The 19469-nt window shown below is 33.9% G+C and overlaps 1 protein-coding gene across 1 annotated transcript in view; it reads right to left on the bottom strand.

Moving 5' to 3' along the window:
• LOC127737949 (general transcription factor IIF subunit 2-like) overlaps positions 1-19469 on the bottom strand; it is an 89216-nt gene that overhangs the window by 48484 nt on the left and 21263 nt on the right. Inside the window, exons 3-5 of the mRNA XM_052248920.1 lie at positions 3085-3245; positions 930-959; positions 123-204 (exon numbers count right to left, since the gene is read on the bottom strand). Coding sequence (XP_052104880.1) covers positions 123-204; positions 930-959; positions 3085-3245 — 273 coding nt within the window. The remainder of the gene's footprint in view (positions 1-122; positions 205-929; positions 960-3084; positions 3246-19469) is intronic.

The raw sequence follows: 19469 nt of genomic DNA, 5'->3' as shown, positions 1-19469 counted from the left end.
TATTACTCGTTCACTGCATTCAATCGCCAAAAAGGTTCACATTATGAATTGCGGCTGATATTTTAAGAAATCAACATGTAGAAAACCCGATAATCTACACAAATAACTCAAAAGAAATATACCTTTTTAATTTGAGGTAGTTGTTATCTGCTATAGGTCGACACTCAGCCCGCTGAATAACTTTCCCCTCAATTCCTAATTTATCTGTAATAAAACAAATTTCAAAAATCATAATACTGGTAATACAAATATCTTGTGAACAATCTGTAAATCAAGGATCAAAGGCCTATAATTACTTACATCCACTTCATTTGAACTTTGATGTTGTAGGACAAGGTAAGATCTTTGAAATAAGAAAATAAAACAAAGATTATCAAGCTTGTTTCTGAGAAAAAACAAGCTGGAAATTGATTTTTTTTAATTTACCAATTAAATGATCAGGTATACCATGTATACAGGTATGTACTTTGGTATTGACACTTACCAATAAAAATGATCAGCTTATCAGGTATGTACTTTGGTATTGACACTTACCAATTAAATGATCAGCTTAACAGGTATGTACTTTGGTATTGACACTTACCAATAAAAATGATCAGCTTATCAGGTATGTACTTTGGTATTGACACTTACCAATTAAATTATCAGCTTAACAGGTATGTACTTTGGTATTGACACTTACCAATAAAAATGATCAGCTTATCAGGTATGTACTTTGGTATTGACGCTTACCAATTAAATGATCAGCTTAACAGGTATGTAATTTGGTATTGACACTTACAAATAAAAATGATCAGCTTATCAGGTATGTACTTTGGTATTGACACTTACCGATTAAATGATCAGCTTAACAGGTATGTAATTTGGTATTGACACTTACCAATTAAATGATCAGCTTAACAGGTATGTATTTTGTTATTGACACTTACCAACTAAATGGTCAGGTTTAGCACCAGAATCTACAAACAAATAAACACTTTTTATTCATCTAACAACAGCAATTGTACAGAATGTATTTAATATACCGGTACTGTAAATTCAGAAATTATTGCGAGGTTTTTATTAATGCGTATAATGCAACTGGGTGAGTATCGCAATAAGAAGAACTCGCATTCTGATATCTGACACATATATCTGTATGCAGATTTCAGTGAAATCACAATAATTAATCTCACCATTTTGTCCATTCTTCAAAAATCGCCATAATTTCTGAATTTACAGTATCAAATATACTTTGTGTGTGAAAAGTCTGTTTTAAAGAAATTTTATAAAAAGCACTGATTGAACAGAAACACATCTTATCCCAATTTAGTAAGACACCAACTTTCAATATCTGGTCATTGACTTGACAATGTTCTGGCCCTGTAACAAATATATCAAATCTCAATCTTCATGTAGTCTGAACAACTGTTTTAATAATGTAAAAATCCTATGATGTCTGAAGGATTTTTAAATGACAAAAACAATAACTTATGAACTAAATTCAAATTTTATTCCATTCAGCATATTCTATGCCACTGATAAATCTCACAATTAGTATAATCTTCAGTTAACTAAATTTATTAAATGTTAGATTGGTCACGGTTGATAATTTATGGAAACATACTCAACCACTATAATTTTCCTCACAGTTCAACTTAGGGAATAAAGAAGGTCGCCTATGGTCAAATCAATATTAAGATATGTTTTCATTTCCAAAAAACACTGTAATCAAGTTGCTACACTTCTGAAGTACCAATTTCTTTATCAACACATATCAGATTTGCAATAAAACAAGAATGCACATGCTGAAATGTCTCATCTCTATTCTGATTATAATTAAATTTCTGTTGCAACTCTCACAGATATCACATAAACTAGATATTATCAACGACTCAGAAAAAAAGTTATCAAGGTCTGATCAACACTGAAAGAAGGACACATTTACTTTACAATCATTTCATACACCAAATATAGTTCCCTAAGTGCTTATCATGCTTTATATAATATCTGAGAAACAGACCTTATTACTATTAACTGTTGACACAGAGATATGTCTCACTTTTTGTTATTTTGATAGTAAAATGCAAATGTTGAAATTAAAATATGCATATATAAACATGTAAACTATGCAAAACATTCAAAGTCAATGGACCATGACTGAAGATGGAGGTTCAAATAATCTCCATGGAAATAAGAATTGTCAATGTTAATACAGCTGCATACCAAATATCACTGACTTACTACTAATGGTTCCTCACAAACTGACCAAAACTAGCCAAGGCTCTGTGTTGAAGGCCATACTTTGACCTTTAATGGTTTACTTTTACAAATTGTGACTTGGATGGAGAGTTGTCTCATTGGCACTCATACCACATCTTCTTATATCTATGTAAACTAAGCAAACATTAAGTCATTAAACCATGACTGAGGAGCTGGTCCAAATTTTTTTCCTGGAAATGAGATGTACCAATGCTGATACAAATGCATATCAAATGCCATAGACATATACCATTAGTGGTTCCCCATAAACTGACCTTATCACAAATACATGTAAACTAAGCAAAAGTTTCAAGGTCAATAGACCATTACTGAGGGGGCTGGACCAAATAATCTCCATGGCAATGAGATATGTCAATGCTTATACAACTGCATACCAACTATCATTGACCTAACACTAGTGGCTTATCAATTTTTCATTGAAACTATAGTTTTCTGTTCCTATAGTTCATCAATTTACAAATGTAGCTTCATGTGGAGCAAGATCTGCTTACCCTTCCGGAGCACCTGAGATCTCCCCAAATTTTTGGTGGGGTTGGTGGGGTTCGTGTTGCTTAGTCTTTAGTTTTCTATGTTGTGTTTTGTGTACTATTGTTTGTCTGTTTGTCTTTTTCTTTTTTAGCCATGGTGTTGTCAGTTTATTTTTGATTTATGAGTTTGAATGTCCCTCTGGTATCTTTTGCCCCTCTTTTTTCAAGCTTTTCAAAATTTATTGCAGAGTTTTAACACATTCATTCCTGCCATTAACATATTTTATTGGCTTCTTTGTCTCTAAAAAGCTATTAACTTTGCCATAAAAAAGAGCGTTGTTTATGGACTACCTACCTGCTGTTATCATTGGTGGGGTCTCAGAGAATACAACCAAGTTCTGATTCCCCAGACCTGTTAAAACCATTTTGTGGTCCTTTGGACTTTGTGTAGTGTCCCCACTCTTCACCAATTTGTCATTTAATGAGAAAACTACATCTGGCTTCTGGCCTGGAAATCTTAACAAAATAGTTCTTCCAGTCAAGCATAGGACACATCAATGAAAATTCATATATAGCAAAAGTGAATTATATTAAGAAGACCTGAATCAGATAAAAATTATATGAAATTTAAAATATAGATATAAATAAATGGGGAATGTGTCCATGGGACACAGATGATGCCCCCGCTTGCATATAATGTTATAAAGGGATATAACTCAAGAACTGTAAAAGTGATATTACCCAAATTTGAACTTGATCTGAGTTTTGTGGTAATAAGCATTGTGTATACGTTTCATAACATTTGGTTGAGGCAAACTAATAGAGGAAGAGAACTGAACCGAAAAATTCAGCAATTTTTCCATTTAAGGAGGGCATAACTCTAGAACAGCAAAAGTGATGCCACCAAAATTTGAAGTTGATCTGTGTTTTGTGGTAATTAGCATTGTGTATAAGTTTCATAACATTTGGTTGAGGCAAACTTAAATTAGGGAATGGAAACAAAAAGTTCAGCAATTTTTCCTTTTGTAAAGGGGCATAACTCTAAAACAGTAAAAGTGACACCACCAAAAATCAAACTTGATCTGTGTTTTGTGGTAATAAGCATTGTGTATATTTTTCATAACATTTGGTTGAGGCATACTTAAGTTAGAGAACAGAAACAAAAAATTTAGCAATTTTTCCATTTTTAAAGGGGCATAACTCTAGAACAGTAAAAGTGACGCCACAAAAATTCAAACTTGATCTGTATTTTGTGGTAACAAGCATTGTGTATAAGTTTCATAACATTTGGTTGAGGCAAACTAAAGTTAGAGAACGGAAACGAAAAATTCACCAATTTTTCCATTTGTAAAGGGGCATAACTCTAGAAAGGTTAAAGTGACACACCAAAATTTCAAAATTGATCTGTGTTTTGTGGTAATAAGCATTGTGAATAAGTTTCATAACATTTGGTTGAGGCAAACTAAAGTTAGAGAACGGACACCAACTTTGGGAGGTACGGACGGACAAGGGTAAAACTTAATGCCCCCTCCGCTACGGTAGGGGCATAAAAAATCAAACATATAAACTCACTTTTGAATGTAAACAATGAGCAAAAACAAATGAAGAGATTAGGAGACCTCATAAAGCACAGTGTGAAAGATAAAACAAAATCTATCTATCTGCAAAATACCAAAAAAATAACAATGAATATACAGAACAAATGAATATACAGAATATGGGCAACTATACATAATGAAAAACATCCTGACAGAGTATGAAATCTTTGGGGATGGGGGAATGTCTTGAGGACTAGTCTTTATAAGTTATGAAACAGGCCAAAATACTATAAATTCAGAAATTATTGCTGAGTTTTCATTGATTGCAAATAATGTGACTGGGTGAGTATCGCAATAATAAGAACCTGATTCTGATATCTGATACATATATCTGTATAAAGTTTTCCCTGAAATTGCAAAAATTAATCTCTTATTTTCGTACAAAAATCATAATAAATGCACGCAATAATTTCTGAGTTTACAGTAGTCAAATTCCGTAACTCAAGCAATAAAATGCTTTGCTGAGCGCAGCTGGATACAACCGCAGAGGTTGGGTCAAAAATGGACAAAATATTCGCGCTTGATACAGGTCTGAATTTGGATTGTAATTAAATATTTGACACATAATAGGTTTCTGACACAGAATAACTGTAGTCAAAAAACTTAGAATTGGTTATGTGATTTGAATTTATATTCAATTTTTTGCTTTTGTGCAATACACCATGTTGTTGCGTATTGACCCCCCCCCTCCCCTCCTTTACTTTACAAAAAAAAAATATCTGAAGAAATTTTCTTTTTATTTTCTGAAATCTGAAATGAGAAAAAATTGTCCCCCTCCCCTCCACAATTTATTCCCCCCCCAATTTTTTTCCCACCTCCCCCCCTTTTTTTCCAAAAAAAAAATTCATTCCCACAAGATATGGTCATAATCTCAATTCAAATTTCAAATGGAGTTTGCAACCATAATTACCAATTTAAATACATCATAAAAGTCTTAAAATAGAAAATGACATACATAATCATGGCTAAAATTAATAGTCCTTTAATAGTAACTTCTAAAAATTAATTGACAGCTAATCACCTCAAGACAATACAACATCTTTATACATAATTTAAAAGCAATGTAAGGGAGGTAATCAAATTTTTTTTTAAAATACTTTAAATGTATTTTGATTACCTCCGTTACACTGCTTTTAAATTGTCCATTAACCAGGAAACCCTTGTTTTTCTCCCTTTTTTGCCCCTAATTCCTAAACGGTTTGAGCATTACCCCCCAAAGTCAATCCTTGCCATTCTTTTGTGGTATGGAAACTTGTGGTATAATTTCAGAGAGATTCATACACTGTTCCACAAGTTATTGTCTGGAAACTAGAAAAATGCTTATTTGGGCCCTTTTTTGGCCCCTAATTCCCTAACTGTTGGTACCATAACCCCCAAAATCAATCCCAACCTTCCTTTTGTGGTATTGAACCTTATGGTAAAATTTGATAGAGATCCATTCACTTCAACTAAAGTTATTGTGCGAAAACCAATGTGTCTTCGGACGACAACGCCAACGTCATACCAATATACGACCTCAAAAATTTTTTGCGGTCGTATAAAAATTATCAAATCAAAATGTAGGTCATAAACAGTCACAAAACATGATTAGAAAGAATCCAAACAATCTGGAAAGGTTTCAGGAAAAAGATATCAAAATAGTCCATTACAATATATAACTCCATCCACAATTGTCTAATACTATTAAATAGTCACTTCTATATATCAATAAATAATCTGGGTTCAAAAATGTTCAATTCCTATTATTCAAGCAAAAACTTTCAAATTATAATGGCAATATAAATGTACAAATGTAGTATAAACAGTATAATAAATCATGACAATACATTCACCTTTAAATGCTCGTAGACAAGAAAAAAAACTTCAGTGGGGAATAAAGGCAAGGCTGATCAAACTACCGTACATACTCGGACGAGAAAAAATAAAGTAAGTACATAAGTATTCAATAAAATAAAAACTTTGGAATAAGTCAAGTATGTACCCCCATTGTCTAAGCTGATTTATTTGAGTGAATTTTCTAAGTCAAAGGACCATAACTCTGCACAAAATCATCAGACCGGAACAAAATTAGAACTTATACTGTAACTTGTTATGATAAAACTATATGCCAATTATCAAATCAATATCTTCAAGAATGACAAACTAGAGGCTCTCAAGAGCCTGTGTCGCTCACCTGTATTTACTGATGCTTTGGAAATCATGTAAATTAAGGTTAAAATCATAATTAATAGTATTAGTTATTAGATATCATAATGATATCTAAGATAATAACAAAAAACTGCAAAATTTTTGTAAAAATTACTAACTCAGGGGCAGCAACCCAACAACGGGTTGTCGGATTCGTCTGAAAATTTCAGGACAGATAAATCTAAATCTCATGAACATTTTTGCCACCTGTCAGATTTGCTCTAAATGCTTTAGTTTCAGAGATATAAACCAAAAACTGCATTTTACCCCTATGTTCTATTTTTAGCCAAGTTGGCCATGATGGTTGGAAGGCGGGGTCATCGGACAAATTTTTCAAAACAGATACCATAATTATGATTATGGCCAAGTATGGTTTAATTTGTCTCATTAGTTTCAGAGTAGAAGTTTTTTGTAAAAGATTACAAAAATTTACGAAAAATTGTTAAAAATTGACTATTAAGGGCAATAACTCCTAAAGGGGTCGACTGACAATTTTTGTCATGGCAACTTATTTGTAGATCTTACTTTGCTGAACATTATTGCTGTTTACAGTTTATCTCTATCTATAATAATATTCAAGATAATAACCAAAAACTGCAAAATTTCCTTAAAATTACCAATTCAGGGGCAGCAACCCAACAACAGGTTGTCAGATTTGTCTGAAAATTTCAGGGCAGATAGATCTTGACCTGATAATCAGTTTTACCCTTTGTCAGATTTACTCTTAATGCTTTGGTTTCAGAGATATAAGCCAAAATCTACATTTTACCCCTATGTTCTATTTTTAGCCATGGCGGCCATCTTGGTTGGTTGGCGGGGTCATCGGACACATTTTTTAAACTAGATACCGTAATGATGATTGTGGCCTAGTTTGATTAAATTTGGCCCAGTGGTTTTAGAGGAGAAGATTTTTGTAAAAAGCTAACGACGACGGACGACAACGACGACGGACGCCAAGTGATGAGAAAAGCTCACTTGGCCCTTTGGGCCAGGTGAGCTAAAAAGAGTGCGGAAAGCTGATTATTTTTAGTGATTTTTCTAAGTCAAAGGACCATAACTCTGCACAAAATCATCAGACCGGAACAAAATTCGAACTTGATCTGAAACTTGTCATGATAGAACAATACACCATACATGTATATCAAATCAATATCTTCAAGCATGAAGAAACTAGAGGCTCTAAAGAGCCTGTGTCGCTCACCTTGGTCTATGTGCATATTAAACAAAGGACATAGATGGATTCATGACAAAATTGTGTTTTGGTGATGGTGATGTGTTTGTAGATCTTCCTTTACTGAACATTCTTGCTGCTTACAATTATCTCTATCTATAATGAACTTGGCCCAGTAGTTACAGTGGAAAATATTTTGTAAAAATTTACAAAAATTTACAAAATTTATGAAAATTGTAAAAAATTGAATATAAAGAGCAATAACTCCTTAAGGGGTCAATTGACAATTTTCGTCATGTTGACTTATTTGTAGATCTTACTTAGCTGTACATTATTGCTGTTTACAGTTTATCTCTATCTATAATAATATTCAAGATAATAACCAAAAGCTGCAAAATTTTCTTAAAATTACCAATTCAGGGGCAGCAACCCAACAACGTGTTGCCTGATTGGTCTGAAAATTTCAGGGCAGATAGATCTTGACCTAATGAACAATTTTATCCTCGTCAGATTTGCTCTAAATACTTTGGTTTCAGAGATATGAGCCAAAAACTGCATTTTACCCTATGTACTATTTTTTAGCCATGTCAGCCATCTTGGTTCGCGGGCGGGGTCATCGGACACATTTTTTAAACTAGATACCGTAATGATGATTGTGGACAAGTTTGGTTAAATTTGTTTTAGTAGTTTCAGAGGTGAAGATTTTTGTAAAAGATTACAAAAATTTACGAAAAATGGTTAAAAATTGACAATAAAAGGCAATAACTCCTTAAGGGGTCAACTGACCATTTTGGTCAATTGACTTATTTGTAGATCTTACTTTGCTGAACATTATTGCTGTTTACAGTTTATCTCTATCTATAATAATATTCAAGATAATAACCAAAAGCTGCAAAATTTCCTTAAAATTACCAATTCAGGGGCAGCAACCCAACAACAGGTTGTCAGATTTGTCTGAAAATTTCAGGGCAGATAGATCTTGACCTAATGAACAATTTTATCCTCGTCAGATTTGCTCTAAATACTTTGGTTTCAGAGATATGAGCCAAAAACTGCATTTTACCCTATGTACTATTTTTTAGCCATGTCAGCCATCTTGGTTCGCGGGCGGGGTCATCGGACACATTTTTTAAACTAGATACCGTAATGATGATTGTGGACAAGTTTGGTTAAATTTGTTTTAGTAGTTTCAGAGGTGAAGATTTTTGTAAAAGATTACAAAAATTTACGAAAAATGGTTAAAAATTGACAATAAAAGGCAATAACTCCTTAAGGGGTCAACTGACCATTTTGGTCAATTGACTTATTTGTAGATCTTACTTTGCTGAACATTATTGCTGTTTACAGTTTATCTCTATCTATAATAATATTCAAGATAATAACCAAAAACGGCAAAATTTCCTTTAAATTCGAATTCAAGGGCAGCAACCCAACAACGCGTTGTCCGATTCATCGTCAGATTTACTCTAAATGCTTTGGTTTCAGAGATCTAAGCCAAAATCTACATTTTACCCCTATGTTCTATTTTTAGCCATGGCGGCCATCTTGGTAGGTTGGCGGGGTCATCGGACACATTTTTTAAACTAGATACCTTAATGATGATTGTGGCCTAGTTTGATTAAATTTGGCCCAGTGGTTTTAGAGGAGAAGATTTTTGTAAAAAGCTAACGACGACGGACGACAACGACGACGGACGCCAAGTGATGAGAAAAGCTCACTTGGCCCTTTGGGCCAGGTGAGCTAAAAAGAGTGTGGAAAGCTGATTATTTTTAGTGATTTTTCTAAGTCAAAGGACCATAACTCTGCACAAAATCATCAGACCGGAACAAAATTCGAACTTGATCTGAAACTTGTCATGATAGAACAATACACCATACATGTATATCAAATCAATATCTTCAAGCATGAAGAAACTAGAGGCTCTAAAGAGCCTGTGTCGCTCACCTTGGTCTATGTGCATATTAAACAAAGGACATAGATGGATTCATGACAAAATTGTGTTTTGGTGATGGTGATGTGTTTGTAGATCTTCCTTTACTGAACATTCTTGCTGCTTACAATTATCTCTATCTATAATGAACTTGGCCCAGTAGTTACAGTGGAAAATATTTTGTAAAAATTTACAAAAATTTACAAAATTTATGAAAATTGTAAAAAATTGAATATAAAGGGCAATAACTCCTTAAGGGGTCAATTGACAATTTTCGTCATGTTGACTTATTTGTAGATCTTACTTAGCTGTACATTATTGCTGTTTACAGTTTATCTCTATCTATAATAATATTCAAGATAATAACCAAAAGCTGCAAAATTTTCTTAAAATTACCAATTCAGGGGCAGCAACCCAACAACGTGTTGCCTGATTGGTCTGAAAATTTCAGGGCAGATAGATCTTGACCTAATGAACAATTTTATCCTCGTCAGATTTGCTCTAAATACTTTGGTTTCAGAGATATGAGCCAAAAACTGCATTTTACCCTATGTACTATTTTTTAGCCATGTCAGCCATCTTGGTTCGCGGGCGGGGTCATCGGACACATTTTTTAAACTAGATACCGTAATGATGATTGTGGACAAGTTTGGTTAAATTTGTTTTAGTAGTTTCAGAGGTGAAGATTTTTGTAAAAGATTACAAAAATTTACGAAAAATGGTTAAAAATTGACAATAAAAGCCAATAACTCCTTAAGGGGTCAACTGACCATTTTGGTCAATTGACTTATTTGTAGATCTTACTTTGCTGAACATTATTGCTGTTTACAGTTTATCTCTATCTATAATAATATTCAAGATAATAACCAAAAACGGCAAAATTTCCTTTAAATTCGAATTCAAGGGCAGCAACCCAACAACGCGTTGTCCGATTCATCGTCAGATTTACTCTAAATGCTTTGGTTTCAGAGATCTAAGCCAAAATCTACATTTTACCCCTATGTTCTATTTTTAGCCATGGCGGCCATCTTGGTAGGTTGGCGGGGTCATCGGACACATTTTTTAAACTAGATACCTTAATGATGATTGTGGCCTAGTTTGATTAAATTTGGCCCAGTGGTTTTAGAGGAGAAGATTTTTGTAAAAAGCTAACGACGACGGACGACAACGACGACGGACGCCAAGTGATGAGAAAAGCTCACTTGGCCCTTTGGGCCAGGTGAGCTAAAAAGAGTGTGGAAAGCTGATTATTTTTAGTGATTTTTCTAAGTCAAAGGACCATAACTCTGCACAAAATCATCAGACCGGAACAAAATTCGAACTTGATCTGAAACTTGTCATGATAGAACAATACACCATACATGTATATCAAATCAATATCTTCAAGCATGAAGAAACTAGAGGCTCTAAAGAGCCTGTGTCGCTCACCTTGGTCTATGTGCATATTAAACAAAGGACATAGATGGATTCATGACAAAATTGTGTTTTGGTGATGGTGATGTGTTTGTAGATCTTCCTTTACTGAACATTCTTGCTGCTTACAATTATCTCTATCTATAATGAACTTGGCCCAGTAGTTACAGTGGAAAATATTTTGTAAAAATTTACAAAAATTTACAAAATTTATGAAAATTGTAAAAAATTGAATATAAAGGGCAATAACTCCTTAAGGGGTCAATTGACAATTTTCGTCATGTTGACTTATTTGTAGATCTTACTTAGCTGTACATTATTGCTGTTTACAGTTTATCTCTATCTATAATAATATTCAAGATAATAACCAAAAGCTGCAAAATTTTCTTAAAATTACCAATTCAGGGGCAGCAACCCAACAACGTGTTGCCTGATTGGTCTGAAAATTTCAGGGCAGATAGATCTTGACCTAATGAACAATTTTATCCTCGTCAGATTTGCTCTAAATACTTTGGTTTCAGAGATATGAGCCAAAAACTGCATTTTACCCTATGTACTATTTTTTAGCCATGTCAGCCATCTTGGTTCGCGGGCGGGGTCATCGGACACATTTTTTAAACTAGATACCGTAATGATGATTGTGGACAAGTTTGGTTAAATTTGTTTTAGTAGTTTCAGAGGTGAAGATTTTTGTAAAAGATTACAAAAATTTACGAAAAATGGTTAAAAATTGACAATAAAAGCCAATAACTCCTTAAGGGGTCAACTGACCATTTTGGTCAATTGACTTATTTGTAGATCTTACTTTGCTGAACATTATTGCTGTTTACAGTTTATCTCTATCTATAATAATATTCAAGATAATAACCAAAAACGGCAAAATTTCCTTTAAATTCGAATTCAAGGGCAGCAACCCAACAACGCGTTGTCCGATTCATCGTCAGATTTACTCTAAATGCTTTGGTTTCAGAGATCTAAGCCAAAATCTACATTTTACCCCTATGTTCTATTTTTAGCCATGGCGGCCATCTTGGTAGGTTGGCGGGGTCATCGGACACATTTTTTAAACTAGATACCTTAATGATGATTGTGGCCTAGTTTGATTAAATTTGGCCCAGTGGTTTTAGAGGAGAAGATTTTTGTAAAAAGCTAACGACGACGGACGACAACGACGACGGACGCCAAGTGATGAGAAAAGCTCACTTGGCCCTTTGGGCCAGGTGAGCTAAAAAGAGTGTGGAAAGCTGATTATTTTTAGTGATTTTTCTAAGTCAAAGGACCATAACTCTGCACAAAATCATCAGACCGGAACAAAATTCGAACTTGATCTGAAACTTGTCATGATAGAACAATACACCATACATGTATATCAAATCAATATCTTCAAGCATGAAGAAACTAGAGGCTCTAAAGAGCCTGTGTCGCTCACCTTGGTCTATGTGCATATTAAACAAAGGACATAGATGGATTCATGACAAAATTGTGTTTTGGTGATGGTGATGTGTTTGTAGATCTTCCTTTACTGAACATTCTTGCTGCTTACAATTATCTCTATCTATAATGAACTTGGCCCAGTAGTTACAGTGGAAAATATTTTGTAAAAATTTACAAAAATTTACAAAATTTATGAAAATTGTAAAAAATTGAATATAAAGGGCAATAACTCTTTAAGGGGTCAATTGACAATTTTCGTCATGTTGACTTATTTGTAGATCTTACTTAGCTGTACATTATTGCTGTTTACAGTTTATCTCTATCTATAATAATATTCAAGATAATAACCAAAAGCTGCAAAATTTTCTTAAAATTACCAATTCAGGGGCAGCAACCCAACAACGTGTTGCCTGATTGGTCTGAAAATTTCAGGGCAGATAGATCTTGACCTAATGAACAATTTTATCCTCGTCAGATTTGCTCTAAATACTTTGGTTTCAGAGATATGAGCCAAAAACTGCATTTTACCCTATGTACTATTTTTTAGCCATGTCAGCCATCTTGGTTCGCGGGCGGGGTCATCGGACACATTTTTTAAACTAGATACCGTAATGATGATTGTGGACAAGTTTGGTTAAATTTGTTTTAGTAGTTTCAGAGGTGAAGATTTTTGTAAAAGATTACAAAAATTTACGAAAAATGGTTAAAAATTGACAATAAAAGCCAATAACTCCTTAAGGGGTCAACTGACCATTTTGGTCAATTGACTTATTTGTAGATCTTACTTTGCTGAACATTATTGCTGTTTACAGTTTATCTCTATCTATAATAATATTCAAGATAATAACCAAAAACGGCAAAATTTCCTTTAAATTCGAATTCAAGGGCAGCAACCCAACAACGCGTTGTCCGATTCATCGTCAGATTTACTCTAAATGCTTTGGTTTCAGAGATATAAGCCAAAATCTACATTTTACCCCTATGTTCTATTTTTAGCCATGGCGGCCATCTTGGTAGGTTGGCGGGGTCATCGGACACATTTTTTAAACTAGATACCTTAATGATGATTGTGGCCTAGTTTGATTAAATTTGGCCCAGTGGTTTTAGAGGAGAAGATTTTTGTAAAAAGCTAACGACGACGGACGACAACGACGATGGACGCCAAGTGATGAGAAAAGCTCACTTGGCCCTTTGGGCCAGGTGAGCTAAAAAGAGTGTGGAAAGCTGATTATTTTTAGTGATTTTTCTAAGTCAAAGGACCATAACTCTGCACAAAATCATCAGACCGGAACAAAATTCGAACTTGATCTGAAACTTGTCATGATAGAACAATACACCATACATGTATATCAAAAAGAGTGTGGAAAGCTGATTATTTTTAGTGATTTTTCTAAGTCAAAGGACCATAACTCTGCACAAAATCATCAGACCGGAACAAAATTCGAACTTGATCTGAAACTTGTCATGATAGAACAATACACCATACATGTATATCAAATCAATATCTTCAAGCATGAAGAAACTAGAGGCTCTAAAGAGCCTGTGTCGCTCACCTTGGTCTATGTGCATATTAAACAAAGGACATAGATGGATTCATGACAAAATTGTGTTTTGGTGATGGTGATGTGTTTGTAGATCTTCCTTTACTGAACATTCTTGCTGCTTACAATTATCTCTATCTATAATGAACTTGGCCCAGTAGTTACAGTGGAAAATATTTTGTAAAAATTTACAAAAATTTACAAAATTTATGAAAATTGTAAAAAATTGAATATAAAGGGCAATAACTCCTTAAGGGGTCAATTGACAATTTTCGTCATGTTGACTTATTTGTAGATCTTACTTAGCTGTACATTATTGCTGTTTACAGTTTATCTCTATCTATAATAATATTCAAGATAATAACCAAAAGCTGCAAAATTTTCTTAAAATTACCAATTCAGGGGCAGCAACCCAACAACGTGTTGCCTGATTGGTCTGAAAATTTCAGGGCAGATAGATCTTGACCTAATGAACAATTTTATCCTCGTCAGATTTGCTCTAAATACTTTGGTTTCAGAGATATGAGCCAAAAACTGCATTTTACCCTATGTACTATTTTTTAGCCATGTCAGCCATCTTGGTTCGCGGGCGGGGTCATCAGACACATTTTTTAAACTAGATACCGTAATGATGATTGTGGACAAGTTTGGTTAAATTTGTTTTAGTAGTTTCAGAGGTGAAGATTTTTGTAAAAGATTACAAAAATTTACGAAAAATGGTTAAAAATTGACAATAAAAGGCAATAACTCCTTAAGGGGTCAACTGACCATTTTGGTCAATTGACTTATTTGTAGATCTTACTTTGCTGAACATTATTGCTGTTTACAGTTTATCTCTATCTATAATAATATTCAAGATAATAACCAAAAACGGCAAAATTTCCTTTAAATTCGAATTCAAGGGCAGCAACCCAACAACGCGTTGTCCGATTCATCGTCAGATTTACTCTAAATGCTTTGGTTTCAGAGATCTAAGCCAAAATCTACATTTTACCCCTATGTTCTATTTTTAGCCATGGCGGCCATCTTGGTAGGTTGGCGGGGTCATCGGACACATTTTTTAAACTAGATACCTTAATGATGATTGTGGCCTAGTTTGATTAAATTTGGCCCAGTGGTTTTAGAGGAGAAGATTTTTGTAAAAAGCTAACGACGACGGACGACAACGACGACGGACGCCAAGTGATGAGAAAAGCTCACTTGGCCCTTTGGGCCAGGTGAGCTAAAAAGAGTGTGGAAAGCTGATTATTTTTAGTGATTTTTCTAAGTCAAAGGACCATAACTCTGCACAAAATCATCAGACCGGAACAAAATTCGAACTTGATCTGAAACTTGTCATGATAGAACAATACACCATACATGTATATCAAATCAATATCTTCAAGCATGAAGAAACTAGAGGCTCTAAAGAGCCTGTGTCGCTCACCTTGGTCTATGTGCATATTAAACAAAGGACATAGATGGATTCATGACAAAATTGTGTTTTGGTGATGGTGATGTGTTTGTAGATCTTCCTTTACTGAACATTCTTGCTGCTTACAATTATCTCTATCTATAATGAACTTGGCCCAGTAGTTACAGTGGAAAATATTTTGTAAAAATTTACAAAAATTTACAAAATTTATGAAAATTGTAAAAAATTGAATATAAAGGGCAATAACTCCTTAAGGGGTCAATTGACAATTTTCGTCATGTTGACTTATTTGTAGATCTTACTTAGCTGTACATTATTGCTGTTTACAGTTTATCTCTATCTATAATAATATTCAAGATAATAACCAAAAGCTGCAAAATTTTCTTAAAATTACCAATTCAGGGGCAGCAACCCAACAACGTGTTGCCTGATTGGTCTGAAAATTTCAGGGCAGATAGATCTTGACCTAATGAACAATTTTATCCTCGTCAGATTTGCTCTAAATACTTTGGTTTCAGAGATATGAGCCAAAAACTGCATTTTACCCTATGTACTATTTTTTAGCCATGTCAGCCATCTTGGTTCGCGGGCGGGGTCATCGGACACATTTTTTAAACTAGATACCGTAATGATGATTGTGGACAAGTTTGGTTAAATTTGTTTTAGTAGTTTCAGAGGTGAAGATTTTTGTAAAAGATTACAAAAATTTACGAAAAATGGTTAAAAATTGACAATAAAAGGCAATAACTCCTTAAGGGGTCAACTGACCATTTTGGTCAATTGACTTATTTGTAGATCTTACTTTGCTGAACATTATTGCTGTTTACAGTTTATCTCTATCTATAATAATATTCAAGATAATAACCAAAAACGGCAAAATTTCCTTTAAATTCGAATTCAAGGGCAGCAACCCAACAACGCGTTGTCCGATTCATCGTCAGATTTACTCTAAATGCTTTGGTTTCAGAGATATAAGCCAAAATCTACATTTTACCCCTATGTTCTATTTTTAGCCATGGCGGCCATCTTGGTAGGTTGGCGGGGTCATCGGACACATTTTTTAAACTAGATACCTTAATGATGATTGTGGCCTAGTTTGATTAAATTTGGCCCAGTGGTTTTAGAGGAGAAGATTTTTGTAAAAAGCTAACGACGACGGACGACAACGACGACGGACGCCAAGTGATGAGAAAAGCTCACTTGGCCCTTTGGGCCAGGTGAGCTAAAAAGAGTGTGGAAAGCTGATTATTTTTAGTGATTTTTCTAAGTCAAAGGACCATAACTCTGCACAAAATCATCAGACCGGAACAAAATTCGAACTTGATCTGAAACTTGTCATGATAGAACAATACACCATACATGTATATCAAATCAATATCTTCAAGCATGAAGAAACTAGAGGCTCTAAAGAGCCTGTGTCGCTCACCTTGGTCTATGTGCATATTAAACAAAGGACATAGATGGATTCATGACAAAATTGTGTTTTGGTGATGGTGATGTGTTTGTAGATCTTCCTTTACTGAACATTCTTGCTGCTTACAATTATCTCTATCTATAATGAACTTGGCCCAGTAGTTACAGTGGAAAATATTTTGTAAAAATTTACAAAAATTTACAAAATTTATGAAAATTGTAAAAAATTGAATATAAAGGGCAATAACTCCTTAAGGGGTCAATTGACAATTTTCGTCATGTTGACTTATTTGTAGATCTTACTTAGCTGTACATTATTGCTGTTTACAGTTTATCTCTATCTATAATAATATTCAAGATAATAACCAAAAGCTGCAAAATTTTCTTAAAATTACCAATTCAGGGGCAGCAACCCAACAACGTGTTGCCTGATTGGTCTGAAAATTTCAGGGCAGATAGATCTTGACCTAATGAACAATTTTATCCTCGTCAGATTTGCTCTAAATACTTTGGTTTCAGAGATATGAGCCAAAAACTGCATTTTACCCTATGTACTATTTTTTAGCCATGTCAGCCATCTTGGTTCGCGGGCGGGGTCATCGGACACATTTTTTAAACTAGATACCGTAATGATGATTGTGGACAAGTTTGGTTAAATTTGTTTTAGTAGTTTCAGAGGTGAAGATTTTTGTAAAAGATTACAAAAATTTACGAAAAATGGTTAAAAATTGACAATAAAAGCCAATAACTCCTTAAGGGGTCAACTGACCATTTTGGTCAATTGACTTATTTGTAGATCTTACTTTGCTGAACATTATTGCTGTTTACAGTTTATCTCTATCTATAATAATATTCAAGATAATAACCAAAAACGGCAAAATTTCCTTTAAATTCGAATTCAAGGGCAGCAACCCAACAACGCGTTGTCCGATTCATCGTCAGATTTACTCTAAATGCTTTGGTTTCAGAGATCTAAGCCAAAATCTACATTTTACCCCTATGTTCTATTTTTAGCCATGGCGGCCATCTTGGTAGGTTGGCGGGGTCATCGGACACATTTTTTAAACTAGATACCTTAATGATGATTGTGGCCTAGTTTGATTAAATTTGGCCCAGTGGTTTTAGAGGAGAAGATTTTTGTAAAAAGCTAACGACGACGGACGACAACGACGACGGACGCCAAGTGATGAGAAAAGCTCACTTGGCCCTTTGGGCCAGGTGAGCTAAAAAGAGTGTGGAAAGCTGATTATTTTTAGTGATTTTTCTAAGTCAAAGGACCATAACTCTGCACAAAATCATCAGACCGGAACAAAATTCGAACTTGATCTGAAACTTGTCATGATAGAACAATACACCATACATGTATATCAAATCAATATCTTCAAGCATGAAGAAACTAGAGGCTCTAAAGAGCCTGTGTCGCTCACCTTGGTCTATGTGCATATTAAGAGCTTGTCTCACAGAAAACCATGCAAAAGTGTCCAGGAGTGAATTTTGCGGAATCTCTTGAAATTTGGTACACACAACACTTAGGCCATGCCAATATCACTTGCAAAATTTTTTGCTTAAATTTTATCGGATAGCAGAGTTTTACAGCGCCATCTATTTTCTCCCTTTTTTTACGGGAAAATTTCCAAATTCAAGGTTTTTTTATGAATTTTAATCCAACAAATAAACAGTTCTAGCCATGATAAATATCTCTTTTGCCCAATGCATGTGATAAAGCATTATTAAGGAAATAAAATTATGTAAGAAATAAATATATATTTGATTTTTTTTAAGTAGGGCCTGTATATTTATTAAACAGGTGTTTGAGGATTTGGCTATTTTACCAAATTTAGGACCTGAAGAAATGCTAAAATTTAGAAAAGGTGAAGCTGTAATTAAAAGATGAATATATCAAAATGAACTACTATGATAGCTTAAAGAAATATAAAAAATCCACCCACGGCAAATATTTAGAAATATATTTATTATATATCACTGTACGGCTATTTTTCATAGTATTTTTATAAAAAACTTCATGTAACAAAAACTTTTTCTTAACACAAAGTCACAAATTAGGGTGCAATTCTTATCAAAATGAGTGATTTTATACTTCGACTGCTGTTTCTTATTAATTCAAAGCAAAATCATAGTGAAAACGATAATCAAAGTACTAAAAGCTGTCATGGAAAGACGGTTAGATTCAAAATACATGCAATTAGCAATTTGAAACTGCTAATTGCATGTTTTGTCTTTAACCTGTTTCCTTGAGTATATCTGGCACCTGCTTTTATATGTACTTTAATAATCATAATGAAATATAAGCACAGAAATGTGCTGAATCGGCATATTTATTCAAATGTAATGTTGTTGGAAATTTTCCATGCTACTCATGAACATTAATTTGTGTGTAATTATGCCCGTTATTCAATATTTTGGTCCAATAGTACCTGATATGGAGGCTGTAAAATTAGAAAAACACAAATCCTAACATTAGTCAAAATGAAAAGAGCTTGGTTACATGTAGGTCAGGTTTGAAAAGGTGATGACAGAATATTTTTTTATCAATTTTTAACTAAAAAAAACAAATCAGAATCTTTTTTTTTCCAGTGTAAATTACACAAAATTTTAGCTTTTTTTGTTTGTTTTTATAC

This window comes from Mytilus californianus, unplaced genomic scaffold (genome assembly GCF_021869535.1).
Source record: "Mytilus californianus isolate M0D057914Y unplaced genomic scaffold, xbMytCali1.0.p SCAF_4, whole genome shotgun sequence".
NCBI classification, from domain to species: Eukaryota; Metazoa; Mollusca; class Bivalvia; order Mytilida; family Mytilidae; genus Mytilus; species Mytilus californianus.
This window is presented reverse-complemented; position numbering and strand designations above follow the sequence as displayed.